Here is a 20,921-nt window from a genome sequence, read left to right as displayed (position 1 = left end):
ACTACTGTTGACCTCAGCATGTACTCTTTTGCTTAACTGGTCTAACAAACCCCAACGGCTCCCACACACAGTTGCGTGCGGTGCAGTGCTGAAGACGCATCCCGTCCACTTTACATGGGCTTACGTCGTCCATTTTCAAACTGAATTGTGGGTCCGTTGCATCGCGTTGCTCCCGTCGCTCGCGTCAAGAAGTTCGACCTTTTCTGCACCGACGGACAACAACAGACGGCACCAGCCAATCAAATTACGGTTATACTTCAAGTCATTTGCATAGCTATAATCGGGAACACCCACTGGCATGCGTTGACGGAGCGCAACTGTGTGTGGGAGCCGTAACAAAAGCACAGCAGGAACAATGTCAAGACAGGGATTTTTTTTAAAAGTATACTTATTGGGGTTTTGCCATTAAATCAATATGACAGTGTAGTGACAGGACGCAAGTAGGAGAGAGATGGGGTGGGATCGGGATCTGACCACAAGCCGGAATCGAACCTTGAGAGCCAAATGTGGTACCGTACTGCCGCTTGCACCACAGCGCCCCCCAATGACAGGGAATATTAATTTGTTAAGTCAACCCAGAGGGCTGTACTTCAAAGTGGGTTTACTGGTTTATTCAGGCAACATTAGAAGCACCCACTAAAATGACACTTTTTTAAAAAGATGAATATTTGACCCAGCATCGTATTGGAGATCAGTGATTGATCCTAAAGACACCAGGATAAGCCAATAGCCTTGCCCTATAGTACTGCCCACAGGTTTCCCCAAACAAGCTGTGTACACATTCAGGGTAGAAGGGTCAGTGATGGTCTTTTTTGGCCCCAGATGACCAATGGCAAACTAGGATTCACCACAGAGGAATAAATGATGAACCTAAACATATATAAATGGACATTTCAGGCTAAAAGCAAGATAGTCACATTAAAAAGCTGGAATGCAAAGCTGGCAAAAAAATCCATACTGTGTAAATGCATAAGCTAACAGGCTTTTATTCCACAATGTCGTCCATTATTCCTTACATAAATATCACGGCCCTGTAATAAAGGCACAAGTCGGTCTGGCTATAATTACAGCTGTGTATTCCATTAAATTAATTGGGTGGCTAAATGCAGGCTATTTGAGTGGCGTGCAAATCAATATTAGCGTAATTGTAAAAAAAAAACCTTCCCAAGAGACCCTCCCAATAACGAGATGCAGGGGATCTTTGGTTATGCTATTTTCAAACTGATTCCAATATATGTTGACCAATCAATTGGTCAGTACGGTGTGCTTTATACCAGTGGTTTTCAAAGTGGGGGCCGCGAGGGGGTGCCAGGGGGGCCTCAGCAAGTTGGAAAGAAAAATAAAAGCAACAAATAAATACATTTGAAAAATGTTAAATATACCCATTACTATGAGGGTTGTTATACAATGCCATTATAATAATTTGTCGCATATCTGAACATTATTTTCCATGCAATGACTGGGAATAATAGTAGAGTAATAGCTCTCATATAGCAGAAAGCCCCAAATGTAATTTTACACACTGTATGCTCCATCACAAAGTGCTTGTGGCTAAAATAATTATTAGGATTAGCTTAATGTATTTTTAAATTTGCCGTAGTATTGTCGATGGGTTTAATAACACATCAAGGGGTCCTTGGCCAGAACCTAGTGGTATTTGGGGGGCCTTGTCAAGGAAAAGTTTGGGAACCCCTGCTTTATACAACCCCAAAACAGAAAAAGTTGGGACATTGTGTAAAATGTGAATAAAAACAAAATGTAATAATCTGCAAAACTCTTAAACTCATATTTAGTTGCAAAATGGACACAGACAACATATCAAATGTTGAACATGAGAAATTTGACTATTTCATGGGAAAAATATGTTGATTTTGAATTTGATACCAGCAACATGTTTCAAATAAAGATGGGACAGGGATAACAAAATGCTGGAAGTGTTGTAATAATAAAGAAAACAAAAGAAGGAATGTTTCACAACTAATTTGGATAACTGGCAACATGATTGGGTAGGAAAAAGAGCATCCCAGAGAGGAAGGGTCTCTTAGAAGTAAAAATGTAGGGTTATTCATCACTCTGTGTAAACCTGTGTGCACAAATGATGAAACAATGCCATTTTAATGCTTCTTAACATGAAATTGTGAAGTATTCAGGGAGTTCATCATCTACAGGACATAATATTATTGAAACATTCAGAGAACACAAAGAAATCTTTGCAAAAAAGGGAAAGAGCTGAAAAACAAATTGGATGGCCGTGGTCTTTTGGACCTCAGATGGCACTGCATCAACACCAGACCTGTTTCCAGACCTGTCATTGTATGGGCTCAGAAAAACCTCTGATAACCATTGTCTATGTGCACAATTTGATACTCAATTCAAAAATACTGAGACATGATACAGAAAATACCACCATCTTATCTGGGCCTGAGCTTGTTTAAAATGGACTGAGGTAACATGGAAAGGTCCTGTGGTTAGACCAATTAAAATTTGCCATTCTTTTTGGAAATCATGGACTCATCTGGGCTAAAGAGGAGAAGGCCTATCCAAGTATCCAACTTGTTTTAGTGCTCAGTTCCAAACCCAACATCTATGACGATGTGGAGGAGCATTCGTGCCTACAGCATGGGCATCTTGCACATTGGCAAAGCATAATTAATTCTGAATGATGTATACAGGTTTTGAGCAACATATACTGCCATCCAGGCAATGTCTATTCCAAGGAAGACCTTGCACATTTCAGGAAAACAATGCCAAAATTATTTATGCACATATCTAAATAGTATCTCCATAGAGGAAGAGTCCAGGTGCTACAATGGCCTGTCTGCAGTCCAGATTTGTCAAATTAGATGCATAATGGAATGAAAAACATGACTAAGAATACCCCATACTGTTGAGCAGCTGAAATCCTGTATTGGGGAGTAATGGGTCAACATTTCATTCTCAAAACTCTTAAGAAAAATGGTCTCCTCAGTTCCTAAACATTTACAGAATTTTGTTAAATGAAGAGGTTAAGCAGCACAGTGGTAAACATGATCCCGTCCCAACTTTTTTTGAAACATGTTGATGGCATCAAATAAAAAATTAACAGATATTTTTCATTAAATTGTCCAAATTTTCATTTTCAACATTGATATGTTGTCTATGTCCTTCTTGCTACTATATATGGGTTTACGAGACTTGTATATTATCACATTCTGTTTTTATTTGCATTTTACACAACATCCCAACTTTTTCTGTTTTGGGGTTGTACATAGTGATCTATTATCTCGAACATAACATGGTTAGGTGGAGGTTAGGTGCTACGATAGCAATGTAAACTGATAAAAAAGTGAACCATTGACACTGAAAATCCAACTAAGGGTTAAACTCAAAGTTAGCTAACCCCAAAATCCTACTTTGTGTCACAGGCCCCCAAGAATGTGTTACTGGAGGAAATGACTTCACAATAAACTCCAACAGACCCCCAGTGTGTGTGTGTGTGTGTGTGTGAGAATTGATGCGGTACACTGCAATACCATTACCCTACTGCCCAGAATAAAGACTATAAAATTCAATAAAACAATATGTTGACGTCTCTATTGGCAGGCAGAGGGCTATGGAATGATAAAAAGCTGACAAGACAAAGCATCATATAAGAAAGAAAAATAATCCACAGTTTTCACATTTTAATATAAAAAAACAACACCAGAGGTAAAAACAAAGCTCTACAACTCCCCCTTTGTTTTGAGAGGGGAACCACAACGGAATGTAGCCCGAGGACACAATCCAGTAAAATATGCAATATCGCCCTCTGCAGGTCATCAGTGGGAACACGACAATCCCTTATTGGACCCTTTCGGTTGTTGATGTACCTCCACTATTCTGGCCTCAGCACGGTCTGTCCTACTACTACTAGTCGAACTGAACAGCAGAAGGGGACACAATGGAGAAAAAAAATATCAAGAATAGGCAACCATCCTCAATAGTGTGCAATGAGTCATAGTAATTTCATTTGGCCCTTACAAAGCACTGGTTCCCATCTTGTAACCCCATCTGATAAACTGATAAACGTTTCATGTTGACAACAAAATGTATTCTGACCAAACTAGCAGAAGGTGGGTGTTTGTGGGGCAGTGGGAGATCAATTTACTCTGTTATTCAAGATATACAAAAATATTTCAAGAGTAGCATTTCATTCCCAAGTTATCATCCTTTACAAGAGGTGGACTGGCAAGAACTTGGAAATCAATTGTGTCTGTACTGCAAAATACAACCACGACTGTATCCTCTGACTTCTCAACTATACATGATTTACTCTAACAGGTAGACTACAGACAGTATGAGAGACCATACAACAGACATGTAAAAGTGGAATTGTATAAGACACAGAGCCCCCAACAGAACACTCTGAGGGCTCTTTGTAGAGATGACTGAATCTGCAGAGGCCAACAAGGGAGTGATGTCAGCACAGTGACCAATCAGAATTAATAATGGATAATAAAAATGATCAAGACCAGTACAGTGATGGCTGATGCACTGTAAACGTATAACTGGCCAGGGTCGTTATCCATGCCTCTCACTGTTGTACCAACCAAGGCCTTGGAGAGTTATGTAATACGATGCCACTGCGTGGATGTACAAATGTGAGTGTGTTGTGAATGATCAGTTTGTTTATAAAGGAGTCTGACCACATTCACACAAGAGAATGGAGACTCTTTTGTACTGTGTGTGTGTGTGTGTGTGAGTGTGAGTGTGTGTGTGTGTGAAAGAGAGAGAGAAAGAAAAGAGAGATAGATACAGAGAAACAGAGAGAGACAGAGAGAGAGAGAGAGAAAGAGAGAGAAAGAGAAAGAGAGAGAGAGAGAGAAAGAAAAGAGAGATAGATACAGAGAAACAGAGAGAGACAGAGAGAGAGAGAGAGAGAGAGAGAGAGAGAGAGAGGTCAACTCTGTTCCTCTGACCTCTGTTCTAACTTGGGCTGACTCGGGGTGTGTGTGTGGTGTGTGTGTGTGTGTGTGTGTGTGACAGTGAGAGGAAAAATGGCTGATTCTTCAGGAGTCATTGGGCAGTCCAAAGAGCTTAACAGTGCCAGCTTCTCTGTTGCTGTCGTACTTGCCCTCCTTGTCGTCGCACGCGTAGGCCAGCAGGGGGCGCTTGGGGTGCCAGGCCACCGTGAACGTGGGGGACTCACACTGCACCTCCCACAGCTTCTCTCCTGCAGGAGTAGACACACACACACACACACACACACACACACACACACACACACACACACACACACATACATACACAATTATACATTAAACTTAACACACCGAAAACATAGTATTCACAGCCCTACTCTAAAGGAGATTCAGGCACAGTCTGACAGAACCTTAGGAAACTGTACACAGCTACTGTACACACACACACACACACACACACACACACACACACACACACACACACACACACACACAGACAGAAACCCTTTAGGCTCATTTACGCTCAGGGGTCAGTACGGATACAGACTGAGCCTTCTGTCTGTACTCGGTGTTCCTTTTGTACATATTTTGCCACATTTTCTGAAATCATAGAGATATGGACGAAACAGAGTAACATTTGAAACTGACAAAATATTTGCACAAAAGGTAGACATAATCAGGTCATACACTGGGCCCATTGCTTTGGAAAATTACTGATTGTTAAGCATGTCATTTTTATATTTCCATACATATGCCAGTGTGTGTGACTACTGCCATACAACCTGTTTTAAAGAAAGGAAAGAATGACTGTACCACAGAGGGCTATAGCCTCAGGAACATTGATCACATAAAGCAGTTTGTGTACAGAATCCAAACAACCATCTAATATTCTCATTTTCATGGCCCAAGTGATTTGGTTCCCATCTCAGCATCCATATACCACTTTTATATGCCCTGTGCCCAATGAGATGTGCGCACTCACGCAAAGACACACACGTTCACTGTTTGTGATGCACTGAATTGCCATGAATATGGGATTTTATACTTATGTATGAATCGATTTGACACACAAGACATTTGTCTGGTTGCCTACAAAACAAAATACCATCTTAATCCGATTTATGTGAAAGCATCCACCATCTAATTTAATATATCAACACAAAGTAATTGCATCTATATCTCACAATATGTCGTCTCTTTGGCTCAGGGTTATGTCCTCAACAGTGCTCAGTGATCCTTTCACTGACAAGGTGAAAGCAGCCTCACCAGAAATCATAAAGCATGATCCGACATTCCCTATAGCCAATGTGAAACTGACCAATCAATCTTGAGAACCTGTGACCTTCACACCAGTCCTAGTTAACTGCAGTTTGCCCTCAATAAACTGGACAAAGGTGGACACTTCTAGCATGGCTTAAGACTGGAGTATTTATTTACACTATATTCAGGTGTATTGATAACAGTGCACTCCTGAAGCAACATGCCATTGGGGTGGGATTGTGTTAAGGCTCTTCTCAAGGCCCGTCTTTTGAATGTGCGTGCACATACTCACACAAATAGGCACACATTCTCACTGACACTCAGTGTATTGGATTTTTAAAAGGTCATTGAGTTAGACCTATAACCCCCACCGCCCACACTACCCCTCCCCTCCCCCTGGACAAAGGTGAGCACTTCTTAGCATGCTTGAAACTTTCAGCATGCTTTTTTTTTTTACTGCACATTCAAATGCATTAACAAAAAGAATGTGGAAAAACAAAACCTACAAAAATATTCAGGGCAACTACTATTTCCATAATGAAGTACTCCCCTCTCCGTCCATGCTCTGAGAGCCGTCCACGCTAAGAAAGCCCTTGCTTGGGTCTGTACAGACGGGCTGTAGCGGAGTTGAACCTGCCGCCCACGTGTCCACGCTCCCACACCCCTCTCACCTGTCTCCACCTCAGCGATGTCGATGAAGTGGTCCTCGGACGCAGAGGCCAGCATCTTCCCATCGTGGCTGAAGCTGAGGGTTCGCACCGGCCAGTCCAGTCTACAGCACCACAACATCACAGCAGGATCAATACGAGGGAACGGGAGGAAAACAATCAATAACCTCGGAGCACTTACACAGGGGCATTCTCAGGAGAAGAGACGAACTTTCTAACATGTAAACAACCATGAGTGTGCAGTGATGAATGCATAGGCAGCTGTTGAAATTGTGTTTGATGGGCCTGTTGATTTTATAAATTCTCTAGTCCTATTCCTCATGATCATAGCACTATTTTTGACACGTCTTATCTATGGCTTATCTATCGGCCTCACACAACTAAAGTGCAACATATGCAAAACCGTTTAGCAGGGCTAGCGTCTCTGCCAGCATACTTTTCAAGAATCAGCTCGAAGCAGCTGTCTAGCCATCATTCGTCATACGCAACTATAAAGGCATCATGACTCACTTTCAATGGAAACAATCATCAACTTGCACTTAATGCGCATAAAAACAATGAAGCTCAGAATAGGCAATAAAATGATGATACACCTGAAACCTCTTTTTAAAGCCTTCCTGTTTGGACAGCTCTAAAGATGGCATGATTTATGGAAGCTGTTCCGAAACTATTGGAGCAGCAATAACTTAGTTTGATGACTACCCACTTAAAGTTCTCGCACCAGCCAAGCAATTCATCACATAAGGAACTGTACCTGCTGTGATCAACAATAAATCATCAATATAGGCATGGCTGAGGAAGGATCCACATGAAAATACAACGTGTCAAGGGAATCGCTAGAGGGGGATTAAAGGATGTATGTTCTCCAAGAGAGTTTCAAGGGCATGGCTTTGCTATTCACTGACACATACAAGGGCTGCAAAAATTAATGGGTTAATCGATAACTTGTAAACTATTGAATTAATCACTATTTTGGTAATCGACTTATTGGTTTAAGTAATTTTCTTAAGAGATAAAAACCTAATTTCTCGGATTCCAACTTCTTAAAGCTGAATATTTTCTCTATGGGAAAACAAGGCATCTGAGGACATCATCAAGGGCTTTGGGAAACACTGATCAACATTTTTTCTGAATTTTCTAATAGTTTATCGCCCAAACAACTAATCAAGAAAATCCCCATCAGATTATTCTATTATAAAAAAGGAAGTTAGTTGCAGCCCTACATTATACACATTTGTAACCCTGCAAGGCGAAACCAGTTGTTTTTCGCACAGTGCTATTTTGAGAAAATCCACGATAAACAAACGTATGGGTTAAAATGTCGATTTTCACGTTTTAGCATTATTCGACAGTATACAGTCTACACTTTCATATTGTTTCAAATTTCACGGATAAACATACGTTTTGACTGTTAAACTCTGACTTTATTTAGGTTAAGATTCAACACATTAGCAGTCATTCCATTTGTCCATGCCGCTATAAGGTTTTACGGTAGAGCTAAAACTTACTCATTAGCCTACTCGTTACTCAATGTGTCAACTCTCTATCGTTCTTCGCAGATGTAACTGAAAATTAAAAGTGAAAGACTTGCCTTTCAGGGCAGGAACGGTCAAAAGCACGAACTTCCTAGCGTCATTTTACGGACCAGGAGAAGTTTTCCATTAACGTAGCGCATTTTTAAAAAAAGGTGGTTTTCTCCTCTGCTGGCGTATGGTGACAGGAGAACCATGCCAACTTTGGATGCGGTTATCTTAGCGATACTTTTAGCAATACCTTTTAGCAATGGTTTCGCCTTGCAGGGTCACATTTACACTATTCTTCACTTGAACAAAGGGGATGAATTTTTTACCCATCCTAATTGTACTCTAACTCTGTGTGTTACTTGTAAAGGTAATATGTTTAATGTTGTAGTTAGAGAAACAGAAATGTTGGTGTGTTGAGTTAGAGTTGATGGAAGAAGTCTCTCTCTCTGTCTCTCTCTCTCGGTCTGTCTCTCTCGGTCTGTCTCTCTCTCTCTCAGAAGTGTCAAGGACAAAAAAAGTGTGTAGTTCCTCACCGTGAGAAGCACCGCACACACACTAGCTCCTCCACATCCCATAGGCTGACGAGGGCATCTGCGCTGCCCGTGGCGAAGTACTTCCCTGTGGGGTCGAACTTGATGCAGATGCAGTTGGAGGGATGGGCATTGATGGACTGGATGGGCTTGAGCTCAGGGTAGCTTCAGACAGAAGACACATGGAGACATGATGAGCAGGAAGGCACCAGCTCAGACAAACAGCACCACAACTAATGGCGCTCAGCAGTGATGCGCGGGTCAGGTTTTTTTTAACCCACGCCCGACCGACCCATTTTAGAGAACCAATCCACCCGACCCGACAATATATGCATTTAACATCGACCGGAATCCGACCCACAAATTCCTAATTTCAACGATAAGTAGGCCTAAAGTGGTTAAATCAATATCATGTAGCCACTGAAGCTTAGAGAAAGCACTCATAAAACGCAATCGCAAATTAAGAAAACCGGGATGATTTTGGCTGCACAACTGCAACTTAGATTGCAAGATCGCAATCGCAAATTAATAAAACCAGAGGGGTATTTCACAAAGGCAGAATTAAGACATCCAAGATTAGTGATAAAGCGAGGTTTGACATAGCGTTGTCTGGTCATCTGGTCTGGAGTAGGAGCGACTATGTCAAGCCAGGTGTAAGTCATTCAGGATGTGTGCACATTCTCGTTTCTGCTCCAAAGTGCCCACGGTTGGAATAAAAAAATGCGGAAAATAGAGTCATTCACACAGAGTGAACAACTACTTTTGATATAGACTAACAATGAAGTAAAGTTGTACTTTTTGGAATGGGGAATCATGGCTATTTCTGTAAAACAGCATGAGTAGACGTGTTAGACCAACTGAATGCAAATTTACACATGTGAGTGCATCCTTGTCTCGGCACGCAACATCATTAAGAAAGCGCTTGCCACTGCAAAGATGCACATAATATGATATACCTTAATATTATATTTGAAAACACCTTTGAAAACTTGCCCCTCCACTCCCAATCAACTACAATAGGCTATTCATCAAACGTCTATCAACAAAAGAAGCAAACAACGAGTACCTACGGCTACGTTAGTAATTATAAGGCTATCACAATTAAAATAATAACCATATGGTAGTAGGCAGACAATCTGTTCTGTTTTGCAAGCAAATACATTTAGCAAATAGTATATAAATGGATTAAAGCTCCTTAAAAATTAGCACGGAGGTCTGATTTGAATGACAGCTAGCTGAACCAATAAGACAACATAATTACCATTACTTAGCTTGGCTGTTAGCCTGGTCGGGACCAGGCTAGGTGCAGAGAATAAATCCCCATGGTAACTTATGTGCCATCTCTTTTGTGAAACCAAGACAAGGCTAAATTCATCCAGGATAACCAAAAAAATCACAGCTTAATCCTTAATCTAGGTTTTGTGAAATACCCCCTAGTGTAAACATCTGTGGAGTGTGGTAACATTGTGGACATAACTCACGCAACTTCTTTTTTTTTAATCCAAGAGTGAGCTGAGCAGCAAGGACATTGCCAGATAATCGTGATTAGGATCTAAGTGTTATCCGTTCGCTTACGTTAGGTGTTTTATGAAATAGAAGCTAATTTAGGCCATCATCTGGATAATTAGAAACACACAACTGTTTAATTGTATTATATGTCAGTGTTTCCCATACATTGACATATTTGTGGCGGCCCACCACAATATCAACATTGACCACCACACAATGATTTTCCAGGTTGTACTAAACTGTGCTTAAATCTGGTTAGCATCATAACCACGCTGTGCTAATTTGTTAAAAACTGTTGCATTCAAGTTAATTCTGCAAACCAACCACCACAAATGGAATTCTATTCTGTGGGAAACACTGTATGTATAGGCTTTGTCCCCTCCAATTGGGGTATTTTTGTATCCAATCAACTCTGCATATGAGACAGAGACGGAGAAGGAGAGAGGAACAGAAGGGGGGAAATCTCACTTTAACCTACCGCACATGCAAATGAATATGTTAACCCAGAACGTTGCTATCTAGCAAATTTGACCCCACCCACCCACAACCCGCGTTACCTACCTGGAAGTCTCACCCGCACCCACCCGACCCGCGGGTCATAATCCAGCCCGCGCAACACTAGTGCTCAGTACTTTTTTTCTACCTGTTGATAAGTCCTTGATCAGTTTTATAGGGTATATATGAATCAGTGAATGCTTTTGCTCTGCAAAAAGATATATATTTGAAAGCAGTGTGTGAAGGGGATTAGTGAATCAATAATAGTTTACCCCAAACTCACAGACTTTTACCTTAAAATGTTGATGCAGCCACTTCCGTTGGTCAAGAAAAACATATCGTTGTCATTGTTCCAGGAGATTTCATTCACCTCAAACTTAAACTGCTCTTCAGCTCTGGACCGATGAGTTTTTGCATCAATAAAAGTGACCACATCATCTTTGTTTCCGACAGCGATGGTCTGTCCATCTGGGCTCCAACATATGTTTATATTTTCACCTAAAGCAGAAGTGAACATCAGCTGTAAAAATCACTGAAATAATCATAATGATTGATAATAATTATGCCATAATGAAGCCGGTATTTATCTTGGGCATTACAAAATCAGAGGTACAAAAATAAAGACTGACATGATTGAGATTATGAATATTATACACATAATATTGATGATGAATAATGCCAAACCTTTCGTGCTGACTGTTGCAATGCATTTGGTGGTCCTGACATCCCAGATCCTGATGGTCTTGTCTCCGGAGGCCGTCACAAACAGATCTGGGTTAGTCGGGTGCCAGCACAGCTGATCTACACTATCTCCATGACCCCTGTAGTTGTTTTCCTTAACCTGTAGGGCCATCATCAGAGAGTTTAATTTATGAAATGCATTAAACAGGAAAATAATTATTCTTTTAGAATACACAAATATAATGTTAAATCATATCAGATACACTGAAAATATATGCATCATACCACTCTTTGGATTATGATCATGTGTTTTGTACCAGACTGTCCTTTCATTATTCTAATATTGTACATACCCAGGGGGCAAAACACCCGTGTTTCCTAAACCCCCTTGGTAACAATATTTTTTTCTGGCTAACTGAGCACATAAATTAGTATCCACATGAATGCACTGTGGCTAACGTTAACATGCCTGTCATTTAACCTAGCCTGTACACGCAGTTTACATGAAAATCCTCTGTGTGACCTTGAGCATCTGGCTACATGCCGCAGTGCATTAATGGCATTTTTTAAATCAACCAAAGCCATTTATCAACTGAATGTTTTGTGGAAGTTAAGTGTGATGGCTAGCAGCACCAAAGAGCTATGAACACAAGCCTGTATAACGTTAGAGAGGACCCACTTACCAGCCGGTCTTTCTCCAAGACGAATACACTCGCTGTTTTGTCGAAAGATCCTGACGCAAGTCTCCTGCCATCGCAACTCCAAGCAACTGAATGAACTTTAGCACTGTGAGCTGGAAATTCACGACTTTTATTGTTATTTTTAAAGTTCTCTTGCATATCTTGGTAGTACTGCGACGCCATGTTGGTTTCTTCTTCTGCTACTTTTTGTCGTTGTATAACTAATTTTGCCGGTTGCACATTTTACTGCCCACTAGTGGCACGGAGTGTTGACTTCATTCTCCGCATGCTTGCTGCCATAAATTACATGAATAGTCCATAAATTGGAGCATGAATGCGTATTTGATTATCATGTATGCAAAAAAAAGTAACAAAAAAATTAATTCTGTGATCTTACCTTGGCCACAGGTAAGGAGGTAAGGAGATTCAGAAAGAATAAACCCAATACTGAGTCAGACGTTCAATCAGACTGCTAGCCAATACAAGCCAATAGTCAAGGGTCAAGGGTTCAATTCTAACATAATCAGTATATTGGATAGGTCGTGTAGTCCTTAATTTATTTAAATGTGTGTGTGTGTGTGTGTGTGTGTGTGTGTGTGCTAGGTGACCAGACGTCCTCTTTTCCCCTGACATGTCCTCTTTTTGAGACCTAAAAAATACGACCACCAGCCGGAATTTCAATTTCGTCTGGGGCGTCATTAGACACTGTTCACTGAGGGTCCCCAAGTTCAACTTAATTGATTGCTGAGTAGGCCTACTCGTCACACAGATATTACACATATAACGTGGACTTCGTGGATAAGCGGAATCTTATAAGCTTTTCAATAATATTGAATTTACATGAAATGTAATCATGTTTGCATTCTGCACACAACACACCCATTACTCTCTGTAAAATATCTCAGGAACTCTTCACTTAACACTTGGCAAACCATATATCACAATACTGCAGCCCTTTCTGAATACGAAGATATAAAGCATGCTTCCGTACAATAAGCGGTGCCCAAGTAATATCCGGTTTCAAAATTGAAACATATTTCTGCAAGGTCTCCAGCAAATTTATAATGTATTCTAATGTAAACTCTTTATGTCTGTACATCAATTTATGTGAATTGCTTAGCCATAGAGTATCCCACTATCATGGTTCTTATTCCAGACAAACTCACTTACACAGAATATATATTTCTTCTGGCATGCTTCCATAGTGACATTAATGCAAAAATATCACAAAAGAGTCGTAAATTATTTTTTTCTTGATAAAGCCTGACATGCAAATACAGACTGTCCTGAAAAAGGAAGATACAGCAAGTATGGCCATTACAATGACCAATGACTAAGCTTATCTTAGATTCACTAGCTGAACAACAGAGGTGCACTTCTGCATAATTTTATGGAGTACGGAAATATACATTATTGTTGACCATTTCTGAACTGTGAAACTGGTTGTGAACTTATTGCCGTATCATCATAACTATTCCGCCTGTGTGTGCATGGTTACAATTCTAAAGTGCAAAATAGACACCCCCCCCTCCACCCAGCTTATGAAGTGTCCACTTTTTCACTCCAATCTGGTCACCCTAGGTATCTGCGCATAGGTGCATGCATGTGTGTGTGTGATTGTGTGTGTTGAGAGTGGACCTTGGTAATTTAATTTACCCAATGTTTTACCTAGTAACCTGGCTGTTATCTGGCTATGACTAAGCATTGTCACAGCCAGGTGACTCATGCATGAGATTGATGCAAGTGTGTGTGTGTGTGTGTGTGTGTGTGTGTGAGTGAGAGAGAAAGACAGAGAGAGAGAGAGAGAGATTTGTCTGTCAGCTTATGCTTCCAGACATCATTGTGAATGTCCTTTTTTGCAAACACCGCACTCTCCCGTTTGTTTTCTGTGGGTGCATGATCCAGGAAACTTACAGAAAATCAAAGATTGGTCGGACTCCAAAAAACAAACGTTTCGGCCTTGTGGCCTTCGTCAGTGTGTGAGACATCATTGTGAATAAATGTGTCAGAAGAACAGATTAGATTTTAAAACAAATCAATTCTGTTGCAATCCACGTAAACCCATCACAGAGAACAAATTCTGGAGCATGTTTCGTTGATAAATAATGGGTTGGTCACTCAGAGACACATGCGGAAAGGTGACCACTCTTCTCCTCTTGCACTTTTAAAATGAATGTGTTGAAAACTTGTGTTGTTTTTAACACATCTCTGTGTCCAGATAGGGACAACACAGTTTGTGTTGAAAATAACACAACTTGCATAAAAAACAACACAACTTGCGTTGTTTTTTAACACATCTCTGTGTCCAGATAGGGACAACATATTAATTTTAAGAGTGTGGTATCATGCGGTGTCCATTCAGATTCTGACAGAATCTGTGGATGGCTGCTCTCTCTCACTAACCTGTCTGGTTGAAAGGCAGTGATGAACCTCTCTCCATATCTCCACCTTCTCTAAAGGAAACACTTTTCTTCTTTGAGAAGAAACCTGAAGAATTTGTTAGAACTGTTTTGTTAGGTCAAACATAAGGTTTTGTCCATGGTGTGCATGGAAATATGCAGAAGATAAGTATTTACGCTAGAAACGTAAAGTGAGAGGCCTCTATTATCATTAGCAACACCATTTTCATAAATCACCACTATGTCAGTGCCTTTGTTTTCTTCTGTAACGGTGTTGATGCCTGTTTATCCGTTTTGAAGAGGACCACAGCACAGCTATTCAAGGTCCATGTCTTTCCTGCACCTAACTACAATTAGTAGTTTTCCATTTTGACCAATAGGTGGCAGAATGTCATCAGATATGTGTACCATGATAGCATACCTACACAACACACAAAACTGCATTACTTGTGCTTATGTGACCATCACTCATAGGCCCGCAATTTACACTTGACACATGACACATGGGAGACACATGAGAGAACTTCACTTCATATTGTTTCTGCAGAAGCAAGCAGAGAATAGGTCCCGGAGGCGTATTCTAACATTCATTGTGTTTAGTCTTAAGACTGTACGTGAAGAACAAAATAGCTTTCCTTCTTGCCTTTATTTCCCAAACATCCCTGCTTAAGAAGTATGGGTGCATGACGCCTGAGCTCATATTGTTTCTTATGACTTATTCAATGCGAGTGAATAAATGGTTAATACGTTTGAGTCGCTCCAAGCACTACCATCTCAATGCCCACAAGACTCTTTCCTCTCCCCGCCGTACGTATCATGCCACTACACATCAGTGACAGCCTCTCGGAGTCACTAACTGGCTGCCAAACGTCTTCTTTTCCTCCAACAACAGTGCTGGCAGTAAATAATGCAGGACTCCTGTTTTGGAAGTAATTACTGCTTTTGTTTTAGCTTCCACTTCAGCAGAGTGTGGGAGTAGGAGAAGACACACACACGCACACACACAAACACACACACTTATAGTATACTGTAGCACACACACTTATTAAGTCTTCCTTGCATAATGTTGCTTTAGTGACTACATAACCAAGTAAGGGGTGTTTTTGGTGTTTTTATATCAACTTGGTTTATTTAGATCACACAGACAGCTGGGAGGGCAAATGGAGGAATGCTTCACAATAAAGAGATATATAACACAGAGGCACATGTTTCCTCCAGCAGATGGTGCACACACACAAACACACACACCCACAGACACACACACACACACACACAGAAACACACATACACACACACACACACACACAGACACACACGCACACACACGCACAGAGATCAGAGAGCGATTTGATGACATTCATGAGAAGATATAGTCAATTTGTCAGATCCTGTCACTGCCACCGCTGCAGTCTCATCAAATTTGTGATGCTGAACAGAGCCGCACATGAGGCATTATTCAACTCCCTGACTGAAGAACACACAGAACTGAACGTTAAAATACAACATATTTATAGATATATTCATATGTATTTAAGTACTTGTGCATTTCTCTTGCACATCTGCACTCTTTGCACATCTGCCATCAGTGCATTAAAAGTAGCATATGTAAATGAATGCACATGCAATTTCTTGATATTATAGAATGATTTTTAGCGGCAGTTTATTGGCTTTGGCAAACCTTTGTAACATTTAATGATGATTTTATTACATTATGGTTAGAATGATTTGAAATCCAAATAGGTTTTGTCTTCCGTCCCATAATCGGACTTGGAACTAGAATATAGGCAACCCAAAATGTCATATTCTGCCAATACACCAGAATTGAACACCAGTGTGTATTTTTTCTTTTTGACTGCACCTCCTTTGGGGCACAAAACATAAAATGTACACCTTGTTCCAAAATGACATTATCCCCTCAAGTTCCTACTGGCATAAAAAATAAATGATTTCTTGTGCAACGAGTACGATGCTTCCCCTCTTCCAAGTTAGACAATTAGCTGTAGACAGCTTGTTGCCAACACACACAGCTGCTCATTCATTCTTTCTATGCCTTTGATGCCAAAAGGGGTACCTTCAGTAAACTCGCAGACCATATGGCACTTGCTCAAGAATAAATAGCCCTACTTGGCACCCTTCAAGGGTGCTTCCACACATTTGGAAGTTCAAGACAAGTTCAGCAATGTTCACACGGGAGTTGGTCGGTGTCCACCATGGTGGCCGTTTACAATCAGGCCCCTCTGCGAGCGGGTCTTGAAGGACCCTTCCGGGTGGATGGTGTCGGGCTTGTGCTCGCAGCGGAAGAACATGAGGAAGCCGTTGCGGTAGTTCTTGTTCATCCACCCGTAGAGGAGCGGGTTGGTGAAGGTGGAGCACATAGCCACGATGTGGAAGATGGTGTAGAGCAGCTTGTACTCCTTGAAGCGCAGCACCAGGTCCAGGTCACTGGCCAGCTGGAAAATGTGGAAGGGCAGCCAGCACAAGGCGAACACCAGAACCACCAGCACGAGCATCTTGGTGGTCTTCTTGCGGCGGTGGATGCTGTCGCCGCGGCTGGACGGGCTGACGTGGCTGCGGAGCTTGGCCCAGATGCACACGTAGGCGTAGCTGATGATGCCCAGAGGGATGACGTACTGGACGAGCAGCATGGCCAGGCTGTAGATGACGGCGTCGCGGTTGGTGCCGTTGGGCCACTTCTCCGAGCACACGGCCATGCGCAGGCCGATGGAGGGGATCTCCTCGCGCCGGTACTCGCGGAAGATGGCCAGCGGGCCGGCCAGCACGGCCGACGTCGCCCACGTCAGGCCGATGATGGCGAAGCTGGTGCGCCGCGAGAGCCGGCGCTCCAGGTGGAAGACGATGCAGCGGTAGCGCTCCAGCGCGATGACCGTCAGCGTCAGGATGGAGACGTGGACACTCAGCGCCTGCGCGTACGGCACCAGGTGGCACAGCACCGCGCCGAACTTCCACTCGTCCAGCAGCGTGTAGGCCAGCGTGAACGGCAGGCAGATGGTGTCCACCATCAGGTCAGCCAGCGCCAGGTTGGCAATGAAGTAGTTAGTGACGGTCCGCATGTTCTTGTAGAGGATGACCATGTAGATGACCAGCGTGTTGCCCACCAAGCCCAGGAGGATGATGAGCGAGTAGGCAGCGATCAGCGCAACTTGGACAAGCAGGAGCTTGGTGATGTCGTCACTGAAGGTGGGCCGGAGGAGATCAAGGCTGTCGTTCCCCAGAAAGAACTCCCCGTATCGGGAGAAGTCGTCCCATCTCACCTGGCCTGGGTCCGTGCTGTTGACCAAATCCAAAGGGCTCATTTTGGGTCGCGTTGTGTGCACCTGGGTACGTCAAACGAACTTGCTCTTCAATTTCCTACTGAAAAAGAAAATGCAGCTTAGACATATACACAGACAGGCTTTAGAAACATTAATAATCTTCTCACATTTTTGTTAGAGGCTGTACTAACGCTGCAATGGCTGGTATAGTGTTTTGTTTTGTTTTTTTCTTTAGAATAGAACATGGGATGGCTGTTAATTGGGTCCATGGAGACATACATAAGCTTAACCCACATATATTTCTGTTTATTTTGCTAAAAGGAAGCATAGCCATGTGAGCTCTGTTATTCAGTCCATCAACATGTAAGACGCACATCTGAGCACACCTTTATGGTTGTGTGTTCTCCTGAGTAGGAGACAGGGGATTAGCTGTCATACACTTACTGTTTACATATATTTTTTTTTTATCATGAGTAACACTTCAGGCTCTGGTTACACTGTTGGAAGGCTTGAAAATGGATCATAGATCATTTGATCATTGCCTGACAAAAAGCATGGTCCGGTCTGATATTTTTATCCTACTGGAAAAAAGCATAGCTCAAACCTATACAGTACGTCGCACTGCAGTATGGAAACTCATTTCGAGGAAAAAGTGTGAGGCAGAGTGGCGAAAGGCTCTGACTGTGGGGCCAAATGGAATGGGGCACATGGAAATGGAGTGGCCCAATGTTTTTTTTATCCTTTTCCCATGAATCTTTAATTGATGCATGACTTCCAGATGCCCCCCACACCCCTCGGGTACCCCACCCCTCAATCTCTCATGGCGTGGCTTCAGACCTGTGAGGTGAATTTAAAGTGTGCACTGTCAGGAGGGGTCTTTCTCCAGCTGAGAAGGAATTAACTGTGAAGCGGCTGAGCAGCTTAGTGTGATGGAGGAAGAAGGAGAGCTGGAGAACTGGGGGAGAAGTGCCTCTACGCTGTGAGATGCGACCACTGCAAAGTGTAAACAATGAGTGGACCGTGATAATGAGCTGTTGTTGTTGTTTTTTTTTTGTTTTGTTTTGTTTTTGTTTCTTAAAGTGGTTCAGGGGTAGGATGGGCAGGATCTTGCAAAGCTATTAAAGTTGTGCCGTCCTTCCCTCTCATCAGGTATTGTTTGGTTTCAAATGAATCGTGAAAGATTGCACTTGAATTAAGCCTACAGCGAGAAGACATGAGTTATTTACTCTCAGGCCAGCCTATTTGTTTATGAGCAGTAAATATTTGTGATGATGGGCAATTGGATTCCCTAGAAATTGCAAAAGAAGGTTAATGAGTTTTACACCACGGGGCACCACAGCAGGGCGAGGGATATAAATCAATTATTATGGCATTTCAAATCTAGACTCAGCAACACCATTCAATACTTTTTATGGAGAGGAGTTTGGAACAATATCACAGCCATGGCAATCACACTACTATTGAATGAAATACCTCACAGCTGATCTAATATATGAAGGGTCTCTTCTGCCTGAGGAACCAGGACTGTGTCCAATAAAGTTTCAAAAGACCCAAAGGACTATATTTTGAGGAGTAAATGTGCTCTTATATAAAGGCATATGAGTCAGACGTCCTATATTATTATTTTTTGGGTGCCTGGAGGGACATCTACACACTCAGGAGAGATGATTAAGCTGAGGTTTGCGTTTGAAGCTACCTCACTATTCTTGCACAAAAAGCACTTACAACCATTTGTTGCCATGCAGCAGGTACTTTGCAGGCAATTACATTGTCATATTTGTCAATACTAATTGTTGGTCTCCCGTAACAACCCGAACCATAGGGGACAGTCCGTTTATGGATGATAGTGGATAATGGAGCATTCATACAAAGGCTAAAGATTTACTTTACCTTCAACAAACATATTGGTCATAATGACTTGCTAGCAGCACATGTCTCCAAACCATTAGCCTATGTATGTCACTGTGCTTCACTCCAAATTCCGTGGTGAAGAAGCGTTTGGGGAAACTCGGGTGATATAAATACTTTATATAAGCCGACCATCCAGACATCTCCCCAGTCGCTGCGACATGAGCTTTCAGTCTCTCGGATGCTGAATGTTCTCAGTGATACAGTCCTCTCTGAGAGGTTAGCTCCCCGAAGACCGACGATATTCACCGGGTCATTGACAACATCCGAAATGTGTCTGGCAACGGTCAGAAGGTGCGAGACCATCTTGCCATGAAAGTTATTCTCAGTGGGGTGCATTAGATTGCTTTTAATTATTGCATCATGAAATCACTTAGTCAATATAAAAATAACAGAACATCAACATTTCTCGACAGTCGATACTGAAGGAGAGAAACTGGCCAAGACCATGGCAATTGCCTCTTACAATTAGCTGAAGGTGCAAGCAGATGTGAAGCTCTCAGATTAAAGCATTTACTACAACATGAATTTCGAAAATTGCTCTCTCAGTGACTCATTTAGCCTACGTCTGCGTGAAAAATAGAGGTTTATCAAATGCAAACTTCAACTGAGCAACTTTCATCAATGATGTAAAATATATTACTATTAAAAATGTAAGTTGTAAAATTAGTGGAACGGATGAAGTTGACATGCATTAGGCCTACCTTTTTGTATTGTATCAAATTGTTCTAAGAAGATTAATATAATGTCATGTAGCTGACAGTATGGCTTAAAACATGCTCATGGTAACTCCATGCAAATTTTCCATGTGAACCCCTCTTGCTTTAGTCAACTCACCTCCTCTTAGTTGATGCCTCTTGCAGATATTGGAGGGATGCGTAAAGCATTACGTTTGGACAGACGGCATATTCGCTCGTTGTTTCCGAACCCAAGTGACAGTGTGTTACTGGCGTGAGCGAAGGTAGGTTTGTGGTCGCGCACGGCGCATATGAGTTGCGAAGGATGCTGTGGGATAGGCGGCAGTCAGAGGAAGCGCATTGGCTCCCCAGTATATCG

The 20,921-nt window shown here is 42.0% G+C and overlaps 2 protein-coding genes across 4 annotated transcripts; both read right to left on the bottom strand.

The window, feature by feature from the left end:
* Positions 1–3,647: 3,647 nt before the first annotated feature.
* On the bottom strand, positions 3,648–12,505 carry thoc3 (THO complex 3). 2 transcript variants are annotated; one of them, XM_048231381.1, is made up of 7 exons: positions 12,290–12,486; positions 11,610–11,766; positions 11,219–11,423; positions 8,925–9,086; positions 6,872–6,972; positions 5,093–5,191; positions 3,648–3,897 (listed from the first exon to the last, which is right to left on the bottom strand). In XM_048231381.1, the coding sequence occupies exons 1-7, from the start codon at positions 12,467–12,469 to the stop codon at positions 3,854–3,856; spliced, it is 948 nt and encodes a 315-aa protein (XP_048087338.1). In that variant the 5' UTR covers positions 12,470–12,486; the 3' UTR covers positions 3,648–3,853. The 2 variants fall into 2 exon arrangements, with proteins under 2 accessions (XP_048087338.1, XP_048087339.1); XM_048231382.1 differs by lacking the exon at positions 3,648–3,897 and having other exon boundaries at positions 4,864–5,191; positions 12,290–12,505.
* A 3,311-nt stretch (positions 12,506–15,816) lies between these two features.
* Positions 15,817–20,817, bottom strand: npy7r (neuropeptide Y receptor Y7). 2 transcript variants are annotated; one of them, XM_048231703.1, is made up of 2 exons: positions 20,703–20,817; positions 15,817–18,057 (listed from the first exon to the last, which is right to left on the bottom strand). In XM_048231703.1, exon 2 carries the CDS (start codon positions 17,997–17,999, stop codon positions 16,869–16,871), a length of 1,131 nt encoding a protein of 376 aa, XP_048087660.1. In that variant the 5' UTR covers positions 18,000–18,057; positions 20,703–20,817; the 3' UTR covers positions 15,817–16,868. The 2 variants fall into 2 exon arrangements, with proteins under 2 accessions (XP_048087660.1, XP_048087662.1); XM_048231705.1 differs by having other exon boundaries at positions 15,817–18,054; positions 20,703–20,809.
* Between the last annotated feature and the right edge of the window lie 104 nt (positions 20,818–20,921).

This window comes from Alosa alosa, chromosome 21, assembly GCF_017589495.1.
Source record: "Alosa alosa isolate M-15738 ecotype Scorff River chromosome 21, AALO_Geno_1.1, whole genome shotgun sequence".
Taxonomy (NCBI): domain Eukaryota; kingdom Metazoa; phylum Chordata; class Actinopteri; order Clupeiformes; family Clupeidae; genus Alosa; species Alosa alosa.
Note: the sequence above shows the minus strand (reverse complement) of the source record. Positions and strands in the feature narration are given on the sequence as shown.